Source organism: Aythya marila (genome assembly GCF_965140915.1).
Source record: "Aythya marila genome assembly, chromosome: 12".
In the NCBI taxonomy this organism is placed as follows: domain Eukaryota; kingdom Metazoa; phylum Chordata; class Aves; order Anseriformes; family Anatidae; genus Aythya; species Aythya marila.
This window is the reverse complement of record NC_139053.1, coordinates 9,878,680-9,894,562: the sequence shown is the minus strand read 5'-3', so window position 1 is coordinate 9,894,562 and position 15,883 is coordinate 9,878,680. Positions and strand designations below refer to the sequence as shown.

The following is a 15,883-nucleotide window of genomic DNA, read 5'->3' as shown; positions in this document are numbered from 1 at the left end:
AGGAGCTATAAATCAGACACGATTTCTGACAAAACAGGCAGCTTGCCACGTTCTGCTTCGTTAACAGTTCAGTGCCCCTCAGGTTACTGCCAGCAGCTCTTCAAAAGCAACGAGGACTCTAAGGCAGGTAGTAACTGGAAATTGGTCGTACCCTGTGGGTTAAGAGATGGCCAGATGCTCCCTGAGGGTTTCTGGTTTTGAGCCATTACTTGTAAGAGTCTTCTGCATGCTTTGAGCATCACACACGATCTCTGTGATCTTTGTCCTCTTAGGTGCTTTCATGGCCCTCCCCAGATCATCTCGGCGTGTTTCTCCTTAAAGTAGGTATTGTGCCTATGCCAGGAAGTCAAACTGATGGACTGAGCCAAGACCTGCAGCCTGAGACCCTTTCCTTTAACCACTAGACCATCGAAATGCCCAGATGAGTGGGTTTGGAGGTCAGGATGATCTGACCAAGCTTGCTTCTCTTCCTTCACAAAGCAGAGCAAGAATCTTCCCGTCTCTGGCAGCTTTTGCTTTATTTCTCTGTTCAGCAACTGATCTCTCACCAGGAAGAGTTGGGAGTGATGTCAGCTGTGGGTGTGTGCTGTGACCTGGCAGAAGGGGGGATCCTTCGCAGTGCTGGGTGGCTGCAGCTCCATCCAAGCATCCCGTGGTGTCCTCAGTGACCTTTGTGTTCTCACTTTGTCTGGAAGGCTGTGACGGTGCAAACGCTGCATTGCAAGGTCCAGCTCCAGAACAATTCCTCGGTGCTTTTACCCTTGCAGTTGTGGCACATTTTTCAGCTGGGTCTGATGGCGGGGGGACAGGCTACGTGCTGTAATTCTGAGCACTCGGTTCAGGTGCCTTCAGCCTGTCCTCTGAGAAGCTCTTCACTGTGAATTTTCTTGATCGTATGCCTTCATATATATTCCACAGGGGTGTCTCAGCTCTTGGTTTATCTTACATCTCAGGAGTTTACCCTTTTTGGAAGTGCCTTGCTTGAGGATGTTAGAAGTTAAATCTGACGTTTTGTTTTTCTGCTCATATGTTTGGTGTTTTTTTTTTGTTGTTGTTGTTTCCTTCTTCATCTCTTAATGGTGGTTCTTAATTTGGCTCGTGGTGTTTTGAATTAGCCAGGAGAATGCAGGTAACAAATACGTGTCCCAGGCTATTGCTGAGTTTCAGTGGAAGAGCCGTTAGCTGGGTGCAGATCTCAGCAGACAGCACTTAGGTTTCCTGTACTCTGCTCGCAGAATGAAACGAAGCTGGAATGACACCTAGTGGCAAACTGCAGCCTGTCCTTGTCCGGATGCAGTCCCTTCCAGTTGCATCCCTGTTTTGGGGAGAGATGCTGGGTTTTGGGGCTCTGATCACGCCTGCAGCCCGAGGTGTTGAGCTGCCCTCTCGGCGTGGTGCTGCTCCCAAGCCTCGTACCTGTTGATGCTGGGGCTAGAAGCAGTGAGTTTGGGACTTTCTTGGGTCACGAGACAACAATGAGAAGCTCTGGGTGTTGCATCCCAGCCTATTTTCTTTCAGGGAAAAGCAGTTTTAAGGAGCAAAGGGGTTTCTGCGTGTTTGTCTTTAGGAACTTAGCACTGCTGTATAAAGGAATCCCATCGCTGTGTCCTGGGGGTTTGCCTGCTCTCCTGGGGGCAATAGTCAGAGCTTCAAAGAATGCTGCCTGGTGGTTCCTCAGTAACCTGATGGTTCCTTGATATTTTGAAGGGCTATTGGAAACCAATGGGAAAAGGTCTTCCAGAAACAACGTTAGGTAGTCTACAGGCTGTTAAGCTTTGCATCCAGATTTGAGCACATAATGTATTTTTCTACCTGTTTTGCTAAAAAGCACTTACTTGTCCAGCTGTGATTACTTCTCACCCTTCTCAGGCTTCTAACAACTCACACACGAGCCTGGTGGCAGTAGAAACCCTCACTCCTTCAGCCCAGCAGCAGTCTGTGCCATTTAACATTGGGATTGCAATAGCGTCCAGATTTTTCTGCCAGTTCCTGGACTCTGTTCTTGGAAATGCACAAAAGTGTGTGAAGGACAGCCTAACAGCCTCGTGGTGGGTGTAGGGCTCTGACCTGCTGGCCCGTGTAGTGGTGTGGAGGCTGGCTGCAGTACAGGGCCTGCGTTACACACTTGTTCTGGGAACGAGAAACCTCAGACTCTCCACTTCGTTGGCATTTGGATATTTTCTTCCTTTCGTTCATGTTCTGCTCTGGTAACTCACGTTTTCTCACACCCTGCTCTATTTCTCAGTCCTGCTTTCTGGCAGAACCACGGCGTCTGCCTGAGGGGTCGATAACACTCAGCTCATGGACATCAGTTGTGGTCAGCTCCACTGCGGGGCTGTGGCTCTGGATTTGGCTCTGCAGTAGCCACGGTGAGCCCTGAAGCGATGTGACAGCAGACACACAGTGCCTTGGGGGTGGGAGAACGCTCCCTGTGAGGACCCTGTTGCCCAGGGTCGGCGCTGCCCTTCACCTCGGGTGAGATTATTGCAGTTGTTCTCCAGGCTGCTTGCTGCCACCCTGCTGCAGGCTCACGGTGGGCATCGAGGTGCCGTTCTTTGGGGTGCCCCCTTCCCTCTGCCCACTGCTTCTTGGAGCTCTCTGCAGTGGCTCTCAGTGCCTGCTCTCATCCCTCGCCCTTCCAAAAGGGCACCCCGTACCCAGCCCCGGGTCCCTGCACCACTCTCGGGAGGTTTTTGGTGCTTTTTGTGACCGCTCGGTCTCGTCTTCCAGCCTGGATCAGCAATGCAGCTCTCAGGTGCTCCAGAGGCAGGTGTGTGCGTGTCAGGTGCGCGTTACTGAGTGCTGAATTTGCCAAAACAAAATAAAATGTGAAGCAGCAGGGATGCCCCGTGGTAGCGGCGTCACGGAGCGCGGAGCCTTCCACCCTCGGCACCTCTTCGGTGGAGGGGGCTGCTGCCTGCCCGGCGACGTGGTTTTCTCCTCCTGCTGTCCTCCCCTGCGGTAATACTGTAGGTCCCTCGTGTGTGACAGACGAGCTCCTCGCTGCTGTCATGACGACCTTGCACTGTGTTTCTGTTGAATGTGGGACAAACCCTGGCCCAAACTAGAAATGAGCACCTACCGCGAGCGCACGCCGATGCTGTGAGTTTTCCTGTTGCCTCTCGCTACGGAAAGACACCTCCCGGGAAGCCCTCTGGCCTGGGGGTGGGGGAGGCCTTCCGCTGCTTGCTGTTATTTTTGGGTTGCCGAATTTCCTGTGCTGGCTTGGAATGGCTGGGAAGCACGGCGGTCATGTCCTGTCCGTCCCCGGCGGGGCCGTGTGCCTGGAGGAGCCTCCAGTCCTGCGACTTGCCTCTGAGTCCTGCCCCCGTGCCGAGCACTGCCGCGGAGAGCGAGGTCTGAACCATTGTAATTAGTCTGTAACGTGATGAGTAGAGTGTACAGAATTATTTATTTTGTGTACTCTGTTAAACACGTAAATGTATTCTGTGTACCCCATCGCTCCCTTGTCCTTAATTCTGGCACACGCACGGTCCGGCGGCCAGAGGACGCTGCGCTCCGGGTGGGAACGGTGGCCAGCCAAGGCACCGAAGGCTGGGAGCTGCTCACCCCTTGGAAGAAAGGCACCAGCGTGCCCCAAAAACCTTCCCTGGCATCCTCCGTGTGGGTGCCAGGAGCTGTGTCCCAGGTGAGCCAGGCACTCAGCCTCACCACAGGAGTCGTGGTTTGGTTGCTGGATGGGTGCTTTTGGGTGCTTTTGGGTCCTTTGCTCACTTTTCTGGGGCTGCAAGGTGGCAGGCAGGGCCAGAGAAGTGCTCTGGCTTGCTCACAGCGACTGCTCACCTCTCCACTTTCACTCTTTTAAGGATCTGTAGGAAAAGGTGTAATGAGAGAGAAGCCTGTGCTGCTTCTGAGCCGCATCCTGCTGCAGGGGGGGTTCTTCAGGGCCCAGGGGCAGGGGTGGAGGTGACCTGAGCGCCCAGCAAAAACCTCACAGCCAGCACTTTCTCCTGCCTGTACAGTCCCTCTCTGCACCTCCGGCTGCCTTTGAAGTACTTTATAAGCCGGCTGAAGCCAACAGTGGGCTTGTTCCATGGGGCATTTGGGGGCAGTGGAGGTTTCATATCACGTTTGCATCACTGGTGAAGGAAAAAAAACACTGCTTATGTTGGGACGGCCTGATCCTGCTCCTCTCCCCTGTGCCCTGATGACCAGCTCCAGTTTGAGCTGCCAGGAGCCAGCCCTTAAGCCCCTGACTGGCTCGTGGCTTTTTTTTATTTAAGCGGAGATGACACAGGGTGCTGAAGAGAGCACCTGGGGAAAAGCGGCATCCCCCTGCCCTGACACCAGCCAGCCCCGTGCCCGATGCCTGGGTTGGGCCGTGGATGCCTCCAGGCTCGGCAGGTCCCAGCCGGGCACCAAGCTCTGGATTTAGGGAGAGGAGCCACGTTCTGCCCCCGTGCTCCTGGTCAGCACCACGAGAGGAAAGGAGCCGGAGACCACACGTGGAGTAAGCAAAGGGGGGCACTTTATTGCTCTGCAGCGCGGGGAGCCTGGCGTGGTGCTCAGCCCCTCGCTGGCAGGGCTGGAGGTGCCGGGAGGCTCTGCCCAGCTCTCCTTGCCGGAGCCTGGCACGGGGATCCCTTCGTCCCCAGCTCTACCCCTGCGCGACGATGTAATCGATCCAGTTTCGGAACTGGCTGACGCGGGTGTAGATGGCGGGCGTGCGGATGTTGCAGTTGCTGCTCCCCCAGGAGACGATGCCGATCAGGGTCCAGACGTTGCCGTTCTGGTACACGAGCGGGCCCCCGGAGTCACCCTGCGGAGAGAAAAGGCCCCCACCTCGCTGTGCCCCCATCCTGCTGCTGCTGCCAAGGTCCCGGGACCTCGCTCCGAACCCGTCCCAGCCACCCCGGATGCTCGATCTCAGGCTCCCCAGGCACCACAGCCCCCGAATCCTCACGGATCCAGCTCCTCACCTGGCAGGAGGAGGCGCCGACCCCCCCGGCGCACAGCATGGAGCTGGTGATGCTGCTGCCCCAGTACTGCATGCACTGGCTCTGGGAGACCAGGGGCAGGGTCACCTGCTGCAGGCGCACCGCCAAGGCGTTGGCTGGGGGGAAAAAAAAAAAGCAGCGTTAGCTTGTGCTGGGCAGCCACACGGCCCTGGGCTCCGGGAGCACACCGACATCGCTGTGTAAGGGCACAGACACCCAGGGAAGCTCCCTCTGGCAGGCCCAAGGTGCTGGTGCTGCCCTGCGATGCGTGTCGCTGCTCCTTGCAGCCGTACCCCCGGCACACTCATCTCCAGGTAGGTGCAAGCAGCCCAGAGCAAAGGCGAGCTCGTGCCCGTGGGTACCCCGCACACACCGGGCCCTTTGGGGGCTGTGTATGCCGTCTTCCTCCTGCTACAAGAGGCAGCTCAGCTTGGCAGGAGCCCCCCCCCGAAGCCCTGGGGTACATACAGTTGGTGTTGGTGCGTCCCCAGCCCGTGGTGACGCACTGCAGGTTGCTGGGCAGGGCCAGGTTGGCTGGGGCCAGGCAGACGGGGGCCACGCGAGCCCCCAGCTGGGCAGGCGAGGAGAGCTTCAGCAGGGTGATGTCGTTGTTGAGGTTGTAGGAGTCCCAGTTGGGGTGCGTGATGGCCTGCCAAGAGCCAGAATATCTCGTCCCAGCCCTCCGAGAGCCACCGCACCGTGGCACGGAGCCGTGGCCCCCTCCGCACCGCATCCACCCGACTCACCTTCGCCACAGTCTTCACCTGCACGGCCTCAGACCCGGAGTTGCGGTCATACTCCCCGAGGACGACAACGTGGGAGTAGGGGCTGCAAGAGGTGTGTGGTGGGGTCAGGGAGCCCTGTGGCAGCCAGCACCTGGCCCCAGGGCTCCGCAGCCCCGGGGACTGCGGGGGTGCCAAGGGGGCAGCTGGGGAGGGAGCCGTGGGCTGCTTGGTCCCTTTGGGGCTGCCCCACACATCCTGAGGCTGTGCCCGTCCCTCAGTTGTTCCCTGGCATGGGGCTGGGGCTGGTGGTGCCGGAGGGTATCGTTCCTCACTTGAATTCGCAGTGGGCAGCCGTGACCACCCAGTACTTGTTGATCAGGGAGCCGCCGCAGAAGTGGGATCCCGTACGGGTCTGGGGAGGAAAAGGGGGAGCAGAGCTGGGGCTGTGCCCGGGGCTGGGGACAGGCAGTGAGGTGCGGGTCCCCTCGGGTGCCTGCCCACGTCCTGACCCACGGGATGGGGACGAACCTGCAGGGACACCTGCCAGGGCCAGGAGCCAGGCACCGCATTCTGCCCGTTGATGATCCTCTCGTTGTACTGCACCGAGGGGCTGATCGAGGGCACCCCGCAGCCTGCGGAGGAGGCTCAGGGGCACGAAGGTGGCCGGGCACAGCACCCCGCTCAGGGTTTGTGCCCAGGGGGTGCACCCCTGCTCTGTGCTACTGTCCCCCAGGACCTGCTGGCACCTCGGGTGCTGTGCCCGGGGGAGCAGAGGGTGGCGCGGTGCCACCCCGCTGGGTGCGTGGCTGCGCTTACCTGAGACGGCGCTGGCCAGGGCCAGGCAGGCAACTGCCCAGAGAAATGCCATCCTGGGAGGACACGGCCGTGTCTCAGGGCCCACGGGCTTTATAGCAGCTGGGAGCCGCGTGGCTCGTGGCCAGGCAGGGCAAGGTCCCCGTCGTGCCTCGTCCCAGCTGCGGGCAGCGGTGCTGTGCCAGGCCTGTGCCTGCCGTGCCCCAAGTGGCCCTGGTGTCGACGGCTGCAGAAAGGCAGCAGGGCCACTGCTGGGATGAGCTGTGTGGTTTCTCGCTGATGCTACAGAGAGGGAGAGTGCTGTAGGGCCGTGATGGGGACATGTTTACTGCTTGGGCTATTTGCTGGCACACAGATGGGGCTGAGATGGGTGCTGGTGCCTGGGCTGTGGGAGATGGCCGCGTCCCCAGGCCTGTTGCAGATCTGCTTGGCACCAGGGCTGTTCCTCCGCGTGGCTGTGACACGTCCCTGGAAGGCGCACGTCCCAGCTGGACGTTCCCAGGGCCCAAGGCCACCCCTAGAGGTGTGTCCCTGTACAGGTGAGTGCATCCCAGAGCCAGCTGGGGGGAGCAGAAGCCTTCCCAGGCAGCCAGGAGCTGTGGACAGCACACGGTGAGCCCCTGGGAGGATGGCAAGGCTGACCCCACAACCCCTGTGCCACCCCCCAACAGCTGCCCAGCCCCTCTGACCCCAAACTCAAGGGGACTTCTGCCCCCTGAGCCTCCTCGTTACCATCCTGGGTGCAGGAAGGACGCAGCATCTGCATTGTCACCCACCTCCCCGGGTAATGCCTGCCTGAGTTCCCGCAGCTACCCCTGGGGCGATGCTGAGCACAGGGACAGTCTCTGCTCTGTGCCACCCCCGTGCCCCTGTCCTCTGGCGCGCAGTCAGGACGCCGGCAAGTGCGTGCAGAGCTCAAGTCTTTATTTCTGTATCAGTGCCGTGCATGGGCAGCAGGATCGGGCCCGCCACGAGGCAGCAAGTGCAGCAGGGTGTGGAGCTCATTTCTCCTGCCACCCACTGAGCGTGGGGCTGCGCACACACGAGACCCCTCCTCTATTGCCATGAGCCAGGATGAGCTGGCTGAGATGCTGCCCCCCATCCATGCGTGGCCCAGGCTGGTGGACAGGAGAGGAAGCCCCTACATGGCCAAAACCCTCTGCAAGCCTGGGCCTAGCGAGGCTGCGATTTGTCTCCGAGCTGGGGTGATCAAAGAATCAACGCCCAGGCTGCTCTGGCTGTCTGGATCCTCAGGGAAGCGCAGATATCTCTGCAGCCCCATGGAGGGTTGGCCTCACCACAGCTGCAGCCTCCTGTCCTTTGCTCTGCTGCTCTTCTTTCCCCTACAGGCAATGGGCTAAACCTGAGCAGGTCCCGATTGCTGCCTCCGCAGGCCAGCAGAGCTGTGGGTTGGTTTTTCTGCTGACCCACATCTCCTGGGTCTGCTTAGAGGGGCGACAGTTGGCTCAGCAAAGCAAGACCAGAGAAGGATGCTGCGTATCCAGCCTGTCCCCAACACAGGGCAAGGTGCAGCGCAAGGGGGATGCCACGTGGCATCTCCTTTCTCCCCACACAGCCTCGGAGCTGTCCCGCGTGGTCCAGGGGGGCAGCGGGGCCGTGGCAGGCAGCGGGCTGTGTCAGGCACACTTGCCCTTGCGAAGGCAGAAGGGCAGCTCGGGTGCAGGGACCAGGATGGTGCTGAAGATGGGCTGGTAGCTCTCGGGCAGGGCCTGGGGGTGCTGCGCCATCATTTCCAGCACCAGGTGTCGCAGCTCCTTGGAGACGTCGCCCCGGAGATCCAGCAAGGTGGAGATGTGCTCGTCGCTGGGCAGAGAGCAGGAGGTGAGCCGGGGTGCAGCACCTCCTCCTCTGCAGCCCTGCACAGCACCGCTGGGCCCCGCAGCGCTCGCATCCCCCAAACCTCCCATGATCCAGAGAAGCCGAGCTGAGGCTGCGGAGAGCTGGCACTTCAAGCCAGCCAAATCTTTAAAAAATCTTTAAATAGGCTTGAAAATAATCCCACAAACCTTGTAATTTTGGGGTTTGGCATTTCTTTTTTCGTTTTTTTTTTTTTTTTTTTTTTTTTGCCAATTCTGCCATTTCCAATTTGGTTTTGTGGTTGCCCACCCTTTTGGCAACTAATTATGGACAGGTGAATGCCACAGCAGAGCTGCTTTTCCCTTTATGTCTTTGCCCTTGGAAATTTGCTGGAATCCCTCAAATCTGGGGCATGGGAAAAGGAGACTTTCTGCGTGCTCTGCAGCCCAAATGTGGCTCCCCAGTGCAGTCCTGCCTACCCTGCCTCATGGGAGAGCAGAGCTGGGCTCCCTACCTGACGTCGGGGTACTTGGTGACGAAGCCCAGCACCTCCAGGCTGAGCAGAGCCGTGTCTTTCAGGCAGAGCAGCTCCCGCACGGCAAACACAACCTCGAGGTTCTGCTGGCTCCTGTCCAGGCCCTGAGAGGGAGAGGGGGATGTTGATGAGTTTCCAGCCAGTTTCTCCTCACACGTGCACCAAGGGTAACTGCCCCGGCTTTTTCCTAAGCCAGTGCACCCGTTGGAGGGGAACAGCTCGTAACTCGGCCTTGCTCTGGGCCGTGCAATGCCCCCTTCTCACAGCACCCTCCCAGCTCCCCAGCGCCTTCGGGCACCTCTCACCAGGCTACAGAAGAGCTCCCGGAGCTGCGTGGCGTCCTGCAGCAGGCGGTCACAGAACTGCCTCCGCTCCTCCTTGCTCTTGCACACCATCTTCTTCTGCATGAGCGCCCGCAGGTACTGGTTTGCAACCAGGAGCTCGCACTCTGTCAGCAGGAGCTGGGCAGCGGGACAGAAGGAAGCTGTTAGCTCTGGGGGTAAGGCATGAATTGCCCAGGAAAGGTAGAGGGGAAAGGGGCCAGGCACAACACCAAGCACTGAGGGCAGAAGGACGGCTGAATTTGGGGGAAACCCCGAACATCTCTGCACGATGGAGCCCCCGGGGCTGCTCTGGAGGATGTGGGCTCTCCAGCAAATCTTCAGTGACCGTGGCTCTGCATCTCCGCTCCCCTCCCACCACCCTGCTGCCTCTGGGCTGTGTCCTGGGCCCCAAGGATGGACACGGACACCTTCCACTAGACCCGCTTGCTCAAAACCCTACATCTTTGCCCTAGAGACAAGCAGCTGGTCAGAGGACGCACGAGAGAAGCCCTGCAGCAACGGTACCTTGAAGAGAGGTTTCTTGACACGGGAGAAGTCCTTCGCGTACTTGTCTATCACTTCGCACATGTTGCTGACCAGCTGGGCCCCAGAGAGCCACTTCCGTGAAGCCAGCTCCACACACAGGGGCTGAAAGAAGCACAGGAAAACATGAAATGCTTGCACCTTGCTGCTCTGGGAGCAGTTCCATCTGCAGGGTGGCACAGCATCCCATAGCACCTACCCTCCTGCTGCCTGGAAGCATGTCTGCTTTGCCTTGCCCCCAAGCCTATTTCTATAAGAGGGCCCTGCCAGCAAAAAAAAATAAAAATAATAATAGGAGTGATGTAGATTAGGAAATGGATGGAAATACGCCAGGACTGCCACTTTTGGGTCTGTTTGATGACCGCAGACCAGCATTTTGAGCTTCACCTGGGTCGTGGAGTTTCACAGGGCACTGCACCCAGGTAGCACCTGAGCTTTGGGGCAGCGAGCTGCTCCTCATGTGCTTGCTTTTGGCCTGTCCTTCTGCAACTTAATTTTTAATTTCTATTCCTTTCCACTTTCCCTGCTTAGACATGTTTTGTTTTCACTCAGGGCTTTGACCTCCTCCTCCTCCCCTGCTGTCCTTGTCAGCAGCATCCTCTTCCTGCCTGGAGGCACACATCTCTCTGTATCTGCTGGGGCCATGGCAATCTCCACACTGCCTGTGAGCGCTTCGTCCTTTAGTGGCTCTTTTGTTTCCATGGCATTCACCTTCCAGCCCTAAATACCCAGGCCATTATTTTTTCCAGATTTCGTCCAGACTCCAGGAAAGCTAAATTTGACTATACTGCCAGGAAATGACTCGGGCAGTCACAGATCTGCTTATCTCCTCTGCACGGACACTGCCTCTCTCCTGCTTGGTTTTGTGCCACGAAACAGCCACAAAAAGGAGTGCAAGGAAGCCCAGGTGGGCTGTGGCTCCCAGCCTCTGTCAGTTAGTGGTTTTGGGGCCGTCTGCCTCGGTGATACAGGGTGGTGCTGGCAGGCAAGAGCCGTCGTGTGAGCTGCTGGTGGTTTATCAAGGCCTGGGAGCCAGGCTGGCAGGGCTGTGTTTGCAGGATGATAGCCAGCTGGATGCAGCCTGCTGTTACGGAGCACGTGGCCCATATCCTGGGCAGGAGTAGGCAGTGCCGTGCTCTGGGGATGGCTCTGTTGCATCCCCGCCAGCCTCAGGGGCTGTGGACAAACGTACCTGCAGGTCGAGGAGCAGCTCCTCCAGCAGCAGCTGGCAGGCTTTTTTCTGTGTCCTGTCTAGGGCAGCCCGGAGGGACGCAGGGACTTCTCTGCAGGAGGAGTTGGGGTGCAGAGTGGGGACAGAGGAGCTAGAAGAGAGAGAGAAGGGAGGGGACGGGTAGCCTGGGATGTACAGTGGGGACACTGTGGAGCTGGGCAGGGGGATGGAGAACTTGTGGTTCCTTGCAGGCGGAGTGGTTGCTCCGAGAGGTGCTGAGGCTGGTGCCCGTTACCTGAGAGCCAGGACGTTGTTGAGCATGGCCAGGAGGTAGGGGACGTAGTGCTTGGGTATGGTGCGATCCTGCTGGTGCTCCTTCCCACGTTGCACGAGGGCTTCCCGCAGACTGCAACACAACGAGAGAGCCACGGTGGGCAGGCGCCTTGCCACAAACGCCTGGAGCAGGGGTGCTCCCGTGGCTCCTGGGGGTGCATGCGCTGCCCACAACCCTCCCAGCTCATTTGGCTCCTTCCAGTCCTGCCACTGTGAGGTAGGGTAGTGGATAGGGTAGCGGGACCCATCTTGGACCCCGTGGAAGAACGAGGCCTGGATCGGCACTGGGGGCCACGTGGCAGATCTCTGCCACCAGCCCGTGGTGCCGGGCTGTGGGGACGCAGGGTCTGCGAGGAGGGGAAGGGGGGTGAGGGGCTCCACTGACCGGCCCAGAAATGCCTCGAGCTCCTCCAAGGCCATGTTGTAGACCTTCTGCTGCAGAGAGTCGGTGATCGAGGAAGTTACCTCGATGTTACTGTTCAGCATCTGTGTGAGGAGAGGATGGTGGAGGCGAGTCAGTGGCTGCAGGCCACAGCCTCATTTTGGGGGGCTCTCAGCATGGCTGTGCCCCAGCTGCTGCATGTCTGCCCCTCAGTGGCAGCCCAAGAGAGGGAAAGGGAGAGCCTGAACACATCTCGGAGCTACAACGAGCACAACGTGGCCCTAGACAAGCCTGCAAGGGCACGAGGTGCCAACCCGCGGTGCTGGGGCCCCACCTCTATGACATGGACGGGCAGGTCTGACTGGAAGAAGCCCTGATGGTCCATCTCGGGTTCCTTTTCCCAGAACCACTCCTCGAACTCTGTCTTCAGGGTCCTCTGCATCCACTCGAGCACGCTAGCCTGTGGGAAGGACGCCCACCACCGTGGTGTCAGCTCCCTCTGGACCCCATGCACAGCCCAGGAGCAAGTCCTGAGCCTCATCCCCCAGGCTCAGGGACCCACGCTGCTGTCGGAGCAGATGCCCGTGAGGTGGCCATGGCTGGGCCCCTGCACGTGTTGCAGACGTGCCGACCTCTTCACTCACCTTGAGTTTCACCACGTATCTCCTCTCTGTCTGATCCACGAGCTCGGGGGAAATCAAGGGGCCCAGAGACGAAACATCCACTTCTGGGAGCAGGTCCGGGTGCCCCATCATCTCGGAGCTGGAGGGCAGAGGTGGGACGGGGCTGGCAAGACCTGCCTTTTCCAGCAGCTCCTACCTCTGCCCTCCCCAGGGCCAGGGACCGCGTGCTGGTGACAGCCCGGCTCCCTGCACCTCCCCAGCTTCTTGGCGTTGCCGCTGACCTGTGGTACACATGAAGCACCCACTTCAGGAGGTGGAAGAGCGCCTGCTTGTCCAGGTCTTCTCGGAGGATGTCCTGGAGGTGGCTGGCGAGGGCCTGGTGGTACGTGGCGGCGCAGAGGCTGAGGATGTTGTAGTGTGCCGGGACGCACTGGACCATCAGGTCCTTCACCACGCGCAGCTCGGACACGATGTCCCTCTGCAGTGCCTCCAGGTGCCTGGACAGCCCTGGGCCCTCAGCGTCCAGGCGGGGGGTGTGGAAGCGGGTTCCTGTGATGGTCTCCTGGAGGACGTGGTAAAACTTCTGCCTCCAGCCCTTTGGGCGGCCAGGGGGCAGGAAGGTGGCATCCAGGAGCAGCGTGTCGTCTATTTTCTCCTCCCTCTCGATGATCCGTATGGCGGTGACGAAGAGCACGGGGTCCTCCCGCACCAGCTGCAGGCTGCTGGCCACAATGCCCCACAGCTGCTTGGCCAGGCTCTCGTTGAGCTCCTGCAGGCCGCTGAAGTAGGACAGCACGGTTGCCTGGGCGCTGGAGAGCCCCCGGAGGTGCAGCTGGGAGAGGATGTCATCCCGGAGGTGCTCCATCATCATGATCTCCGCGTGGGCCTCCAGGAGGTGCTGCCCGCGGAGCAGCTGCAGCGTGTGGGAAAAAACCTCGTGGACTGTGGGAGAGGGAGGAGTGGTGCCAGGACTGAGTGCAGGGGGCAAAGGGGAGCTGGCGCTGAGACCATGGGCATGGGGTAACAGGGAGATCACGAGGGGAAGGGTCTGATCCAGCCCATCTCCATCCACGGAGCCTTTCCAAACCCGATCTGCAAAGCCTGAGCAACCTGCTCCAGCCTTGCCACCAGCCCTGTGCAGAGCCCAAGGAATACTCCCGAGTGCCTCCCACCCCAAACCCATGAGCACTGGGCCAGTGCCTTACCCGAGAAGAGCTGGGGCAGCACCTGGACCACCGAGGCCAGCTGCACGTGCTCTGCCATCAGCGCCCGCATCTGCTGGAGGTCCTGGAAGCGGTCGGCGCAGTCCAGCAGGGCCCAGCGCGCTGCCCCCAGCTCCTGGCACACGCTCTGCACCTCCTGGACCGCCGACCGCAGCTGCTCCAGCCCCGCGCTCACCCCCTCCAGGTAGGACTGGACGGTTGACTGGGGAGCAGAAGGGGACAGAGGGCAGTGGGGATGCTCTCAAAGGTTGGTGGACTCGCACACCGTTTGCCCCAGCCCTGCCAAGCCTCTCTTGCGTGCATTTCCCCAGCCCCGGAGGGTGAGAGCTGCCCCGATATCCCTCATGCCTTCCCGTCTCCCTCACCATGACCCCATCCCACCGGCTGCTCCAGCGCCAGGGACATCCCGCGTCACCCCTCTGAGGACACCGAGTCTCATTTTACTGAGCCTGTTCGCAGGGTTTGGGGCTGTCAGTGGCTACCGAGCACGAGGTGGGAGAAGGGAACCACTGCGGGGTTACCAGGGCAGCAGGGGGAGCGGTAACCAGATGTCTCCTTCCAGATTTAAAATACTCCTTTGCTTCTACAAAATATTGACAGGCCCCAGGATGCCCACCGGGCATATTAATGGCATGAAACACCTCAAATGGATTTCCATTTTTTTCCAGCTCTGCGGCAGCGCTGGGCCATCTTCACGCCCTGTTTGCCCAGTTAGCTTTTGGTTCCTGGTGCAAAGAAGCACTTTTATGCAGGATGCACTGAAATATATATGTATTTTTTTTCCGAGGGAGCTTAAAACAAGTTGCCTCTTGGGCAATTTTCCCCCTAAACAACTGCATTTCTCCCAGCGAGGGCCGACCAAAGGACGAGATTTGTCCAGAGGCAGAAAAAAAAAATGATTCAATGCAGAAGACCCTGGCTGGGATCCCTGCTCGGGGAGGTGGCGAAGCATCCGCCCGCTGGGACGTGACCGATACCCACCTTCAGCCGCGACTGGATGGAGCTGTTCCTCTGCGTCTCTCGGCTGCGGTAGTGCCCGAGCCCCTCCAGGTTTTCGGGGCGGTAAAACACCCCCGAAGCCCATTTCAGAGCAGCTCCCCTGGCCAACTTCTCCGCCTTTTCCACCTCCGGCCACTCTTCCTCTGGGGACGAAGCCAGGGGTTAAGGAGCACGACGAAGCCTCTCCTCGCGGGCAGGAAGGGCCCCCGGGGCCGGGAGCAGGAAACCGGCCGGCAGCGGATGTCCAAGCACACCCCGATGGGGGCAGCCGGACACCACGACAACGAGCGGGACCTCCCGGGATGGCCCCAGTGATCCCACAGCAGAACGGTGCCCGGAGTAGCTGCCACCCAGCCACCCAGCTCAGGACATCGCCCGGCTGGGGTGACCCCGCACGACAAGGACGGGTCACCCCAAGGCTTCCACCTCCCCAAGAAAGCACAAGGGACAAGGAAAAAGGGTCTGGGAGGTGGTGAATTAGGGATGCGTCCCTCCCGCCCGGTCACCCCGTTACCTCTGGGGCTCACGCCCTGCTCGTCCTCCGCCGACGTGCCCATGGCCGCTGCCAGCTCCAGGGCCGTGGGGCTGGGCTGCGCGCGGAGGAAGGCGGCGGCCGCTTCCTCAGCGCTCCCCGGGGGCTCGTCGGGATGTTTGGGGCCAGGCAGCGGGGTGGGGATGTGAGGGGGATTCGCAGCCCTCCCCGCAGCTGGGTGTCGTGGTTTGGGGGCGCCCAGGGTGGGGATGGGGTGACCCCAATGGGGATGGGGTGACCCCAGTGGGTACGGGGTGACCCCGGTGGGGATGGGGTGACTCCAGAAGATATGGGGTGAGCCCAGGAGGGTATGGGGTGAGCCCTATGGGTACTGGGTGTCACCGGCGTGGATGGGGTGAACCCAGTGGGGATGGGATGAACCCAGAAGATAAAGATGTGGGGTGTCCCCAGTAGGTATGGGGTGTCCCCAGTAGATACGGGGTGACCCCAGAAGATAAAGATATGGGATATCCCCAATAGGTATGGGGTGACCCCAGAAGATAAGGGGCGACCCCAGGAGATATAGGGTGACCCCAGAAGATAGGGGGTGACCCCAATGGCTATGGGGTGACCCCAGGAGATAGGGGCTGCCCCCAGCGGCTATGGGGTGACCCCAGCGGCTCGGGCGTGTCCCCGGTCGCTACGTGGTGCCCGCAGCGGGTCCGTGCTGCCCCCGTCCAGCCGCGCTCTCCGCTCCCCGGGCGGGACGCGGGGCGCTCCCCGTGCCGCCCTCCCCGGGGCGCGGCCGGGCCTGGTGGCCACGCCCCCTAAGGCCACGCCCCCTGTATAGACCACGCCCACCGCAGAGGCCACGCCCCTTGCCGCCGCTCCCCGCCCTTCCCGCGGGATCCCGGCCACTCCCCCACTGACCACGCCCCCTACTTCGCTGACCACGCCCCCTCCGC

General features: G+C 60.2%; 2 protein-coding genes across 3 annotated transcripts; both read right to left on the bottom strand.

The window, feature by feature from the left end:
• Positions 1-4,467: 4,467 nt before the first annotated feature.
• CTRL (chymotrypsin like) lies at positions 4,468-6,627 on the bottom strand. Its single transcript, XM_082769887.1, has 7 exons — positions 6,500-6,627; positions 6,212-6,315; positions 6,016-6,095; positions 5,705-5,786; positions 5,427-5,607; positions 4,941-5,074; positions 4,468-4,780 (listed from the first exon to the last, which is right to left on the bottom strand). The coding sequence occupies exons 1-7, from the start codon at positions 6,549-6,551 to the stop codon at positions 4,619-4,621; spliced, it is 795 nt and encodes a 264-aa protein (XP_082626013.1). The 5' UTR covers positions 6,552-6,627; the 3' UTR covers positions 4,468-4,618.
• A 782-nt stretch (positions 6,628-7,409) lies between these two features.
• On the bottom strand, positions 7,410-15,725 carry EXOC3L1 (exocyst complex component 3 like 1). 2 transcript variants are annotated; one of them, XM_082769868.1, is made up of 13 exons: positions 14,961-15,725; positions 14,429-14,589; positions 13,430-13,649; positions 12,506-13,166; positions 12,246-12,363; positions 11,936-12,061; positions 11,605-11,705; positions 11,182-11,292; positions 10,908-11,037; positions 9,698-9,820; positions 9,155-9,310; positions 8,829-8,953; positions 7,410-8,320 (listed from the first exon to the last, which is right to left on the bottom strand). In XM_082769868.1, the coding sequence occupies exons 1-13, from the start codon at positions 15,001-15,003 to the stop codon at positions 8,134-8,136; spliced, it is 2,262 nt and encodes a 753-aa protein (XP_082625994.1). In that variant the 5' UTR covers positions 15,004-15,725; the 3' UTR covers positions 7,410-8,133. The 2 variants fall into 2 exon arrangements, with proteins under 2 accessions (XP_082625994.1, XP_082625995.1); XM_082769869.1 differs by lacking the exon at positions 13,430-13,649 and having other exon boundaries at positions 14,961-15,723.
• Positions 15,726-15,883: the final 158 nt, after the last annotated feature.

Bases quoted from the DNA above. Each gene is read 5' to 3' on its own strand.
- CTRL (XM_082769887.1), bottom strand. From the start codon at position 6,551: ATGGCATTTCTCTGGGCAGTTGCCTGCCTGGCCCTGGCCAGCGCCGTC. The intron at 6,316-6,499 runs GTAAGCGCAGCC...CCTCCTCCGCAG, and splicing joins CCTGGCCAGCGCCGTCTCAG to GCTGCGGGGTGCCCTCGATC. The intron at 6,096-6,211 runs GTTCGTCCCCAT...TTTCCTCCCCAG, and splicing joins CCTGGCAGGTGTCCCTGCAG to ACCCGTACGGGATCCCACTT.
- EXOC3L1 (XM_082769868.1), bottom strand. From the start codon at position 15,003: ATGGGCACGTCGGCGGAGGACGAGCAGGGCGTGAGCCCCAGAG. The intron at 13,650-14,428 runs GTGGGTATCGGT...TCTGCTCCCCAG, and splicing joins CCATCCAGTCGCGGCTGAAG to TCAACCGTCCAGTCCTACCT. The intron at 12,062-12,245 runs GTGAGTGAAGAG...TCCTTCCCACAG, and splicing joins GATACGTGGTGAAACTCAAG to GCTAGCGTGCTCGAGTGGAT.